Source organism: Sinocyclocheilus grahami, unplaced genomic scaffold, assembly GCF_001515645.1.
Source record: "Sinocyclocheilus grahami isolate Dianchi unplaced genomic scaffold, SAMN03320097.WGS_v1.1 scaffold1243.1, whole genome shotgun sequence".
NCBI classification, from domain to species: domain Eukaryota; kingdom Metazoa; phylum Chordata; class Actinopteri; order Cypriniformes; family Cyprinidae; genus Sinocyclocheilus; species Sinocyclocheilus grahami.
In genome coordinates this window covers 98,151-111,765 of record NW_015506422.1, presented here as the reverse complement: position 1 = coordinate 111,765, position 13,615 = coordinate 98,151, and the positions used below count along the sequence as shown (strand labels likewise).

The 13,615-nt window shown below is 35.9% G+C and overlaps 1 protein-coding gene across 1 annotated transcript in view; it reads right to left on the bottom strand.

Annotated features, from left to right (window-relative positions):
- Positions 1 to 4,778: 4,778 nt before the first annotated feature.
- Positions 4,779 to 13,615, bottom strand: part of LOC107568425 (zinc finger protein 239-like) — a gene marked incomplete at its 3' end in the record, with an annotated part of 31,317 nt that continues 22,480 nt past the window's right edge. Inside the window, exon 3 of the mRNA XM_016254396.1 lies at positions 4,779 to 5,644. Coding sequence (XP_016109882.1) covers positions 4,779 to 5,644 — 866 coding nt within the window. The remainder of the gene's footprint in view (positions 5,645 to 13,615) is intronic.

Here is a 13,615-nt window from a genome sequence, read left to right as displayed (position 1 = left end):
TATTTTACATGTGGCCCACTTCAGGTTCACAACCATTTTGTCCGGGCCATAAGAAGGCCTGCAGTGCCGCATCAATGCCTGAAGTGGCCCACATCCGTTTGCTATCTGTATGGAAAATTTATGTTTTTTTAATTTAAAAAACCTACAGGGGAAAAAGAAAACACCTACATCACTTGAAACATTGAAAAATAGCATAGAGAGAATAACTATTATTATTCTCTGTTTTTTTTGTGGGTTTCATGCTGTCCGCTAAGGCATAGGACACACACAGGCTTTCCCCCTCACCAACGACATTAAACACTGTGTCTACACCAGACGCGGGCGGCAAAATACAGCAGAACCCGGGTGTGCCTCACACGTCCTGAAAAGTGAAGCTGCTGGCTCTTTGATCGCCCCCTGGTGGCTGGCTACAGTACTGGTCACAAACCCCGCCCTCTCCATGTAAATGAATGGGACTTGAGTCAAAATAAAAAAATGAATTACACTTCCAATACAATTTTCCGAAAGATGGTTTTGGTCATTTAAGGTAGTTGTTATCACGCCGATTTATGTTCAATTGTTCGTTTTTGTGATAAGTTTGATTTTAGCTAGTAATTTGATCCAATAAAAACGGGGCGTGTCGTTATGGTTAATTGGGTCTGTTGGAATTTGGCCGGGATTTTGATACCGTGGCTCCACCTCACGACACTTCCGCGCAGACTCTGGCTCCAAACAAATCTCTACTGCACAGACTCTGGCTCCAAATGACGTCATTTACTCAAGATGGCAGCGGCCATGCTGAGATGCTTTGGCTTCACTTTTCTATAGTGGAAGGAATAGGAGACTATTCGTCGTCCATCTTTTTTACAGTCTATAGTAGGGCTGTGCAATTAATTGCATGCGATTGTCATGCGCATCTCGTCAGTAAAGCCGGTTCCATGATTAGTAGTAAATCTCCATCACCTGCTTTCAGATGGAGCAGCATTTACTACACAGAGCCGTAGTTCAAAAAAATTGTTCCAAAGAATTAGTCGATAGAATAGAAAAGGTCTCACCATCTATAATTTTCTACAACCGGTTTCATTAAAGGTAGAGTAGCATCCACCAATACACGCAGACTATTCAACTTAATGTATTATTCTTCAATTCAAAAAGCAAAAACCATCATAAGACGTACTTGGAGGCTTTTGCATCTGAACACTTCACACACACACACACACACACACACACACACATATATATATATATATATATATATATATATATAAAGTACATTTAGACCACTTAACTGAGTAATTGCTATCAGGATGTGAAGAGAATTTCAACCAGCATAACAACAAATGTGTTAACTAAATCACCTCCCCTGCCTTTTTTAAAACACCCCAATGTTCAACAAACTCCTAATAATTAACTAGTTACAGTGTAGCATCTGCATATCTATCTTGTTACAGTGCTTTGTGTAAACCACTGATTTATATAATGATCGCTCATTTCTTTCTAAACTGTCATCAGGCAGTGAAGTGTTCGATCCGGCAGAGAGGATGACTGACAGCCAAAACACTGAACCACAATCACCTAATTTGAGGCGTATCAGTCACACATAATTAGTTTTTATGATGTGTGTGTAAATAAATTTTCGCTTCAGGTTTTATCTGCAATGTTTATGGTCTTTTCGGGCAGGATAAGCCATATATTGAAATCGTTTTGGTGGGTGTGTCTGATGCTCACTTACGACACAGGTAAGTGATCCAACACTAAATGTATTTCTACGTAATTATGCAGGAAATATTAAACATGAACATATATCTGGTATTAGTATCACAAATTGATTCGAATATACAATAAATATTACAACGCAAGCCTCTGTTACTATGTTGCTCTATACTGTATTAAAATTCAAAGCTTACCATGCATCATCTTGGAAATGAAGCTTCATGTCTTCAAGTCCGTTCATCTGATGTTTGCTACTGTAATTAATATGATACAATTTTTTCAAGACACAAGGGAAATTCACAACATTAAACAAATAACATTTTACATGCAGCACGTTTGCATTGTAAGAATGTACAGAAACACTTCAGATCAAAAAAAAAAAAAGTTGCCTTGTTGGGTGACAGTTTATTAGAGCATATCAATACTACGATCTTTCTTAATTTATCCCCAGGGCTCAATTAATACAGCGTTCATGTATTCATTTCTACTTACAAGAGAAGCACAGAAGGATCAATTACAAAGCTACATGACAGTATACAGTATATTCCATCAGCGTTTCCTAAATGCATCTTAAGTGGAAGAATAACTCAGTCCTTTTAAAAACAACAATGAAGAACCAATTAAAATGAAATCTCTCAGGCCTTGAGAGGTGTTAGCCTCTTCTTCAGCTTCCTGAACAAGAACAGTTTGTAAAAGCTTCTATTTTCCTTCATAAAAAAGTAAGCAAATTACAAGTGATACATATGCATTATAAGACAATTGAAGATGCTATGAAACTCATAAAAAACCAAAATAATAAAACTTTTTAACATTGTTCTTTGGGGAGGAACTCCATCTTTGAGTTGATCTGAATTGCACAGTTGAATCTGCTGGTTTTGAAGATGAAGGTGAACTTTATTCATTGTGAAAACTTTAGATAATGTTTCTTTGTCATGTCACTTGCAATGGGTGGTTAGGAAGGATTTATCCAGATGATATTTTATTGCTTGATGCATTATTGTGTCCCATTTAGTGATGATGCAGCATCAGACCTGAAAGCAGGGGAGGACTGGGGCTAAAAAGTAGCCCTGGACTTTCTAACCCTGATCAAAATGCCATCTATTTTTATTGAAATTCTTTTTTCATTAACATTAATGAATGACTGGTGGTATACTTCTTTACATTATAATTTGTCTTTCTTGGTGTATATGACTAATAGTAAATAATTTAGAAGAATTTTTACACAGAAGACTTGGAATGTATTGCAGAATGTGGACTGGTTTTATGGTGCCTTTCTATTGGTCCTTCAGAAATCATTCTAACAAGTTGATTTGCTGCTCAAGAAATATTGTTTTATTATTTTCAATGTTTAAAACAGTTGTGCTGCTTCATATTTTTATGGGTAAGATTAAAAACATAGCCTATATAAATTAATACTTTTATTTAACAAGGTTGCATTAAATTAAGTGACAGTAAAGATATGTATACTTATTACAGATCATTTATATTTCAAATAAATGCTGTTCTTCAACTTTTTATTTATCAAAATTCTGAAAAAGTTAAAGCATCAGTTGCCACAAAAAATATTAAGCAAAAACAGTTTCCACATTGATAATAATAAGAACCAATAGCAATATTCGATCACAAATAATATCTGATAATAATTAAGCAGCAAATCAGTATATTAGAATGATTTCTGAAGGAATGTGACACCGAAGACTGGAGTAATGATGCTAAATAATCAGTTTTTAATCAGAAATAAAATACATTATAAAATATTTTTAATAGAAAACCCCTTTTTAAGTGTAATATTTCATAATATTGATATTTTACTGTACTTTATCAAATTCAGTCTTCTTTCAGAAAATAAATTACACTTATTTCAAACATTTGACTGCCAGTGTGTTATGCATGTGAAATAGGCTAGCAAATTATATTTTTATTATAATATATACTACTTTCCTAATCATGGCACTTGAAAGCAAAAGTATTCACATTTACAATGTTCTAGACAGAGTAAGTTTGATAAAGATATTTTATGGGGGGGTGAGCCTGAATAGAGATTTACAAACATTCACTCTTATCTTATAGTGTGACGAATATCATTAATGGTAGGGCTGCACGATTAATCTAATGCGATTGTCATGTGCATCTTTTCAGTAAAGCCGGTTCTGAAATCGGCAGTAAATCATCATCGCGTGCTTTCAGATGGAGCAGCATTTACTACACAGTGTAGTTCACTGACAAGTTACACAAAAAAAAAAAAAAAAAAAACACAGACGATATTACTGCATGATTATGAAATAATTTGCGATAATGACAGCTGTTTGCATAGCTTCTCGGTGAACTACGGCTCTGTGTAGTAAATGCTGCTCCATCTGAAAGCATGTGAAAATACCACATTTAATAACATGTTTTTACTCCAAACTCACTTCATAACGTCATTCGAGTGTTTGAAATAAATCCTTCTGTGAGATGATGTGGCTTCTACACAGAATAAGGCATGCAACATATTTCATAGTATTCTAAGCACTGATAAAGGCATTGCATTATAAATATACTTTGTTATAATGAAAATTATAATAAGAAGAACTCAGATAAATCATATATTGCCGTAGTCCTGTGTTTATTAGTCACGTTGAATCAATAAAAGCAGTTAAATCTTCGGTTTATCCAGCTACCGCTATAGGCATTTCCTGGAGTTCTCTGGCCTTTGGATGGAGATTTACTGCTGATCACAGAACCGTGCTTCACTGAAAGATACGCATGACAATCGCAGCTTGTATCTAATCGCGATTTTGATTCCATTTCGATTTATCGTGCAGCCCTAATTAATGGCATTAAGAAATTCGAAAAGGCCAGTAGTTTGTATCCCTGAAAATTAATATCTGTTGTTTAACCTTTTTTTTTATCGCAAATATTGCTGAATTGTCTCACTATTCAGCTGCTTACATCTTACCTCAGCTCACAGTTACTATAATTAATTCTATATATTTACGCAATTGGCCGGCCCACTGGGAAAACTCCCGGTGCTTCAGATGGCCAGTCCGCCACTGCCTGAAAGTGCTGGATCTGAAGATGATCTACTTACTGTGATTGTTTTTTGTATGACTGTGTAGATTAGATGAATTATTGAAACACTTCCCACATTCAGTGCAGTGATATGGTTTCTCTCCAGTGTGGATCCTCTCGTGTGTTTTCAGGATTCCTGAATTACTGAATCTCTTGTCACAGTGTGAACACTTGTAAGGTTTCTCTCCAGTGTGGATCCTCCCATGAGTTTTGAGATTTGCTGACTGACTGAATCTCTTGTCACAGTGTGAACACTTGTAAGGTTTCTCTCCAGTGTGGATCCTCTCATGTGTTTTCAGATGTGTTGAATGATTGAATCTCTTGTCACAGTGGGAACACTTGTAAGGTTTTTCTCCAGTGTGAATCCTCTGGTGCCGTTTTAAACAGTTTGCTGAAGTAAAAGTCTTTTCACACTCACAGCACATGTACTCTCTCACAACAATATGTATTTTCTGATGTACTTTCAAATTTGGTAGACATGAAAAACTCTTTCCACACAAATGACACAAATGTGGCTTCTCCTTTGTATGAACTGTCAAGTGCTGCTTCAGGGCTGAAGCCCATAAAAATGTTTTACCGCACTGATCACAAGCATACAGCTTCTCTCTAGTGTGTATGTTCTTGTGATCATAAAGGTGTGCTGCTTGTGTGAAACTCTTCCCGCACTGATCACAAGTGAATGGTTTCTCTCCAGTATGAACTCTCATATGAACATCAAGACCATATTTGCGTGTGAAACTCTTTCCACACTGAGGACAAGTGAAAGATTTCTTGGCTTTTCTTTTCTTTAAATCTTTCTGTTTGGTGTGAGAGCAACTCAAAGTTTTTTCTCCAGGTTTGACATGATTTGTCTCCTCAACTTCACTTGATTCTTCATTCTCCTTGTTTTTTTTAATCAACTCTGAAATAAAAGTTAAAAAAATAATTATGTAACTTGAAAAAAAAAAAAAAAGAAGAGAAATGTGAACATAAAAGTGAACCCTGTAGCAACTCAATGTAATAACGGCACATAATGAAATAAGTATTACAGTATTATTGTAATAGAATGTCCATAATGTAATAATTTTCTCAAAACGTAAAATCTTGAGATCATAATGTAAGTAATAACAATTATTACATAAGAAATGTATTACATTACAAACTCACCAAAAATATTGTTAAAATATTTTGGCTTTCAGAATTCTGATGTTGTTAGAACACATAAGAGAGAGAAAAAAAACACCTAAAAATATGAATATGAATTTTAAATGAGTATAATCACTGTAGTTATAATAAGAAGACTTGTTAAATATAATTATAATTAACAGCTACAGTAATAGTATTATAATGAAGAATAAACCAAAGACAGGTTTATTTTTGTGTTATGTGAAGCAAGGGCATATGTATGATTTTAACATTGGTGGGAACATAAATTATAAGCAGCCCAGTATCCACCTTATTTTTCCCATAAGAGCAGAAGCGGACATTTGTACATTTAATGTGTTTGGCTTCCGGTGTCACCCGCTTCCAGCTATTTTTAGCTGTACAAAACCGATTGTTTTGCGACTTGATATTTCAAACTGGTGTGTCTTACCATATTATTTTTATGTATTATCCTAATTATGAAAACACTGGTTTGTAGTGCAAACCGTTTTACCGTTTACTGCACTTGGTTATTCTTCTCGCCATTTCCCTACAGTGGTTATTTTTTTGCATTTATATAGATGGAGTTTGGAGTGTGACTGTTTGAGGTTGTGGACTGGTGTCTTTTATACTGATAACGAGTTCAAACAGATACCATTAATACAGGTAACGTGTGGAGGACAGAGGAGCCTCTTAAAGAAGTTGTTACAGGTCTGTGAGAGCCAGAAATCTTGCTTGTTTGTAGGTGACCAAATACTTATTTTACCGAGGAATTTACCAATTAATTCTTTAAAAATCCTACAATGTGATTTTCTGGATTTTTTTTTCTCATTTTGTCTCTCATAGTTGAGGTATACCTATGATGAAAATTACAGGCCTCTCTCATATTTTTAAGTGGGAGAACTTGCACAATTGGTGGCTGACTAAATACTTTTTTGCCCCACTGTACCTGCAAACTCACAAGAGGTCAAAAAGTTGACATAGTTCTGCATATGGTTAGAGAATCGAGTCTCGTACCAGCAGGGATTGTAGGTGGGGGGAGTGAATGTACAGCGCTCTCTCCCACCTTCAATACCACGACTGAGGTGCCCTTGAGCAAGGCACCGAACCCCCCAAAAGCTCCCCGGGCGCCGCAGCAAAAAAATGGCAGCCCACTGCTCCGGGTGTGTGTTAGCCCCCATAAGAAAATTTTTGAGAATTTAACATGTAAATCAAGCGTTCTGGTGCATTATGGTAAAGGAAATTTCCTTTATTTTGTTGTAATAAAGGACAATATATGCTTCAAGTAAAAAAAAACTTTTTGGACAGTGCAACTCTGTTGTCATCTGTGTTCATACTTCTCTTTGTGAGCAGTGGAGTCATTTATTTTTGCAAATTTTAATGTTCACATTAGAGTGCACATACTATCAACAAACTCCATCTTTCAGAGGAAAGAGAAGCTGCATCTGAAGTGGCATTAGATGTATTTACACAGACTGTTTGATGAAGCTGAGGTGCCACAAATGCATTTACACCACAACATTTAAAATGTATAAATAATTTTATACGGTTACCGTTTTAAATATTTTTGAACATACAAGGTAAAAATGTTGGGAAAAATTCAATATTTTAAATATGAAACCCAATTATGGGCCCAATTAGCCATTTTCTCTTCCCGGTATCATGTGACTCATTAGTGTTACAAGGTCTCAGGTGTGAATGGGTAGCAGAAGTGTTAAATTTGGTGTTATCGCTCTCACTCTCTCATACTGGTCACTGGAAGTTCAGCATGGCACCTCATGGCAAAGAACTCTCTGAGGATCTGAAAAAAAGAATTGTTGCTCTACATAAAGATGGCGTAGGCTATAAGAAGATTGCCAAGACCCTGAAACTGAGCTGCAGCACGGTGGCCAAAACCATACAGCGGTTTAACAGGACAGGTTCCACTCAGAACAGGCCTCGCCATGGTCGACCAAAGAAGTTGAGTGCACGTGCTCAGCGTCATATCCAGACGTTGTGTTTGGGAAATTGACGTATGAGTAGTGTTGCTTTCGTCAACGAAAATTATGACAAAATATCATCGTCAACTAACCTTTATCACATGACGAAAACGAGACGAGACGCTTGTGAAGGGTGTCAATGATTGTCTTCTGGACAACTGTCAGATCAGCAGTCTTCCCCATGATTGTGTAGCCTAGTGAACCAAACTAAGAGACCATTTTGAAGGCTCAGGAAACTTTGCCAGTTGATTAGCTGATTGGCATGTCACCATATTCTAATTTGTTGAGATAGTGAATTGGTGGGTTTTTGCTAAATGTGAGCCAATATCATCACAATTAAAAGAACCAAAGACTTAAACTACTTCAGTCTGTGTGCATTGAATTTATTTAATACACGAGTTTCACAATTTGAGTTGAATTACTGAAATAAATGAACTTTTCCACGACATTCTAATTTATTGAGATGCACCTGTATATGCAATAGCCTATATGATATAGCCCATGATCACTAGATTTTACACAGGTGTTACTATAACGATTTTGAAAATCAGCAACCAAATATTGATAATGTGGAAGTTACTGCCTTTTGCCTTGGTGTGACTTCTCACGTTTTGCAGACAATGCAAAGGCAGAGTACATTAACTTTAAAATAGGGGTACAAATCAAGTTTAAGCTCACATTTTTTTAATGTAGACCATTTTCATTACTAAAACATCTAATTGTTAAATTTCCAGTGTCCTACCTATAATTAATGTGGCTGGACAAGTAAAAAAACTTTAAAGTCATTTTTCTCAGTTTCACAATCTAGCGAGTTAAGGTCTTTTGCCTTTGTAGGGCAGTTTTGTTTCACAGATTTGTCTGAGAGAAAGTGCACAACACTGACGAGCACTGAACACGCACTCTCTCTCAACGTGTGAGAGAGCGAGCGAGAGACAGAAAAGACCCACAAGCTAATGTAGCCTATCCCTACGAGATAATAATAATAATAATAATGATAATAATAATAATTCTGCCTTTTAATAACAAAGGCTTACAATAAAAGTAAAACATTTAGGCCTGTGTATACACTAGGAAGAAAATTAAAAAAAAAGTAATTTTCAACTAAAATTATAATCATTTTCAATAATTAAAATATGTATTCTTTTTTTCTTTCTTTCTTTTTCAGAGTGTCATTCGATTGTTGTAAGTGATCAATCTAGCAGTCATCCTGCATCTTGGATTTGCCATGTTCAACACACTGATCAATAATCATTGATTAAAAATTAGTAAATTTTAATTTGTACAGATATATGTATTATCTGACTCGTATTGTGTGATGCTTTTTCTTTTTATCCCCTTTGTTTTTGTGTCAGTAGCTGCTTCAACCCAAAGGCTCCACTGCACTGAGTGTCTTTGGCTTTGTAAGTATATTTTTTTCAGCTGACTGTCAAACACTTTCTCAATATTTGTATTTAGGTATTAAATATATGCTGTAGCGTCTGGACCACTCAAACACACAATATATATTTTGTTAGCTAGATTTAACAAATACTCTGTAACACCCCAGGAAGCCGAACAGGCCCCTGGTTCCATGGTAACCCTGACACCCGATACATTTACGACCTCCTGGAATTTAGGGGAAGAAAATCGCTTCCTTGCTATGTGTGTGTGTGTATGTGTATGTTAGACCAGTTTATGTGTTTATGTAGTCTGTTAGACTAGTTTAAGTGTTTGTGTAGTTAATAAAACCTTACTTGTATCACACTTGACGTGGTTCATTGTTTGCTTATAACTGGAGTCACTTAATCATGCAGATTTATGCTACAAGCTTTTGTAGAATTGTACAGTAAGAAAGTTATTTCCCTTAACCAGGAAATTAACGTTCTTAGAATCGACAAGACAGTTGACCCTGAGAGGTCAGCTAAATATCTACAGCGGATCTAAATATTCATAATTAATTATAACTAGTTATGATTAATTATTCATATTTCCCATGAGCTGATTCGTTACAATGCCATGCAGCAGTTGTTATGTATATGTATTCATTTATTTGTTTATTTTACAGTGTAGCATCATACATTCTGTTAATGTATTTTGTAGTTGGTTAGTGAAATTTAATTATTTAATTAAACAACATATATGTGAATCGTGTAATATGCTTTCCTGCTATACTTCTTTTAATCTTTTTGTGATTGTTTTTTCATATTTTTTGTCAGATTTGTCAAGATCATCTTAAAAGAGTTCACCTGTGTCATGTAAGTAATTGAATGTTATATTTAGATGTGTAAATATATGGTTTCTTTTAGGATATTGAAATCAGATGCGGCTAGGACATAATATATTAAGATTAATTTTGTTGTGTTTGAGTCAGGGTGTTGTGAGTGGTCAAGCAAGGCTAAAATTAATATTAATTTTACTGACATTTTACATATTCTATTTAGGGCTGGACAATAATTCAATATCAATATGTATCGCGATATAATGTTTTTCAATAACGGTGATATGATTTTTAAACACATTTCCGATATACATTACCAGTGTTTCCCATACATTGATTTATTTGTAGCATTTGACTTCGTTGAATAAACATGAGCACTGCACGTTTCAAAATCATAACGCGTCGCGGGTGTTTTATATGAATGTATCTCTGAAGGGAACTGACTGTCTTCAGAATAGTTTAGATGGCATTTTTATCTGATAAAGTAGCGTTCATGAGCGGAGCTGCTTTGTTTACAGCCATTACTGGAGAAACCGTTAGTTCCACCGCTCTCACAGCGCCTTCTGCTGGCAGACTAGCAGTTTGTATTTTCAATAATAAACCCATTTCCAGCAACATGCTTTTGTTGTTGTTCTATTTTTTAACTTTCTATTCATCAAAGAAACCTGAAAAAAATCTACTCCGCTGTTTTCAACATCAGAATATTAGAATGATTTCTGAAGGATCATGTGACTGGAGTAATGATGCTAAAGCTCTGCTTTGAAATCACAGGAATAAATTATATTTTCAAATAGAAAACAGTTCTTTTAAATAGTAAAAATATTTCAAAATGCTACAGTTTTTGCTGTATTTAGGATCAAATAAATGCAGGCTTGGTGAGCAGAAGATAATTCTTTAAAAAACAAAAAATCTTACTGTTCAATAAACTTTTGACTGGTATGAGATTTATTTGACAGTGATTTCACATTTCCTGTTTGTATGAAGGCTAAATACCAATAAAAGGTGAACATTTATTTATTTGCGCCATTTTTTCTTAAAATATTATATAGTTTTATAGGAGTAGGTTTCATAGAGTTGGCAAATTCATTTTTCATAAGTTTGTAGGTACAGACATCTGTTGTGGCCGTTCTTAGCCTTTTTTATGAGGCTTTTTTTAATAGTGTCCATATCGATATCGGAATTATATCGTATCGACCGAAATTAAGAAATATATCGTGATATAAATTTTGGCCATATCATCCAACCCTAATTCTATTACTCAAATAGCTGTAAACTGTGGACTTCACATGAAATTCCGCCATGATTCCAGTTCCAAGGGAACGTACACGTTACATTCAAAGGGCATTAAAGTGCGCGAGACGTGAATTTATATTCTATTTATTTACAGAGGTATATTATGTCACTTCTCTAGTAAGTTTCGTCTGTGTGTGAAGACAGTAGCGCAAATCTGTAAATGAATGTTTCGAAGTGAAATAAACTTCAAAGAAATAAAGTTGAATGGTACGGAATTGAATTAAAGTTTAATAAACTTCAACTTTACTGTTCAGTGCACTGATGTCAGACTCATTTTGGATAATAAAGTTTATTGTTAAATTGTTAAATGTCCTGCCTCCACTACGTATCTTTGTCACGTCATTATAAGTTTTTGATCACCACAAAAGTGATCATTGCAAAAAATTTGTTTATGTATATATATATTCTGTTTATGTATATACTGTATTCTATATATAGTATCAGTCAAATGTTTGGACCCTCGAATGGGAAAGTGTCCAAACTTTTGACTGGTACTGTACTAAAATATACACAAAGAATATCGGCCAATATATCGATATCAGTCTTTTTTACTCCCTAATATTGGTATCGGCCCCTAGTTACCATTTACCATTGAGATTACTGAGGTCTGACTTACTATGTGTCAATAATAGCGCTTTTCCACTGCATGATACAACTCGGCTCGGCACGGCTCAGTACGGTACGACATGGCTCGGCTCGGTTTGCGTTTCCACTGCAGTTCAGTACCGCTTTAGAGTGGGCGGGATTATTCACATGTCGTTATAGTTGCACCGCACCCATATTCGCAACGTATCTGGACTAGGGGTCGACCGATTATCGGCCTGGCCGATTATCTGCGCCGATATTAAGCATTTTTATGATTATCGGTGTCGGTCATTTTCAAAACCGATTCGCAGATAAAATAACTTAATTTTGAAACGCGCTATTTGGCTCTGATGCAGCCTGTCAGAACTCACCACTCTGTGGCCTAAAGCAGTCTCCGCCCATCGCTCATCTGATTTGTTGGGAGTCATGAGTCCGACCAATCAATGCGGAATTAACTTTCACTCCAAAAGCGCTTGCTAACTGGAGCTGCTTCACTGATCACGCATCAGTTGTCTCTCAAAGGTAAGGCAGCAGCAGACGTTGCTTAAGTTGCAATAGATCCCAATCCACTAACGTTACACTGAAGTTGCAAAACACCTCAATATTATCTATTCCGCGATGCGGAAAACGTGGACGGAATCGCGGAATCCAGTCATATAAATGGAATTTACTGTATGACGCGGAATGTCACGGAATTTGTCAAAGTTTGGATGAATTAATCACAAGTAGGTCAGTACACTTATATAGAGTCGCAATATGGACTAGTATCTGTAAATATTAAGCCGCAAAAATACTATCTAAATATGGATCCAGCATGTTCTGCATGTCTCTGTGTATGTAAACGGCACAGATGCGCAGTGTTGTTTTCTACACATACAAAGTGTGCGACGCTCGCGGTGATTTCAGCTTCGGTCATCTCATTACATGAGGACATAAATACATGAACAACATCTCCAGAACTGCTCTGACTCCTCACTTCATGAGCATTTGACAGTTTTATTGGAGCAAAACTATCTTCATATCATTTACATAGACCTACAGAAACAAGTTCCTCATATGTGTATCACCAGCAAAGTCACGATACGATACGATACGTATCACGATACAGAGGCCACGATAAGATACATGACTGCACTGAATTTCACCTCAGCAGAATTTAGAAAAACAGCTGTTTATTAAACACTGCTTACTATAGTGCCATTTCTAACTATTGGCAGAGCAGGCAGCTGACCTCTGCATTATGAAGGGCCTCCATAACTGTACCACAGTACAATATAGGTAATGGCATATGTTTCATGTTTACATTGTGCACTCCCCACCAGGTACAATATTCTGATTGTTTGCATCTTGTTTTTAAGCCCATAAATAATAATGTACTTGTTCTAATACATTTATATTGTAATGTACTCATTCTAATATATTTAAAAAATAATTTACATTGCTGGTAGGTTATCATTGCACAAATTAACACACTCTACAATAAAAAAACAAACTAGAAGAGTTCTAAACTAAGGCGCTTTCTTCACTGTATCTAATGCACATTTATAGCTGATTTATACTCGACGCGTCCGCAAGTTCGCTTAGGTGCGCGCGGCAAATATGACGTCATCACGGTGTTGGCGGAAGTTCGCTTTTGAGTGCACGCGACATCGTTTCGCGTGGCGGTGTGCACAACATTTTTTGTAACTTTCCCGCG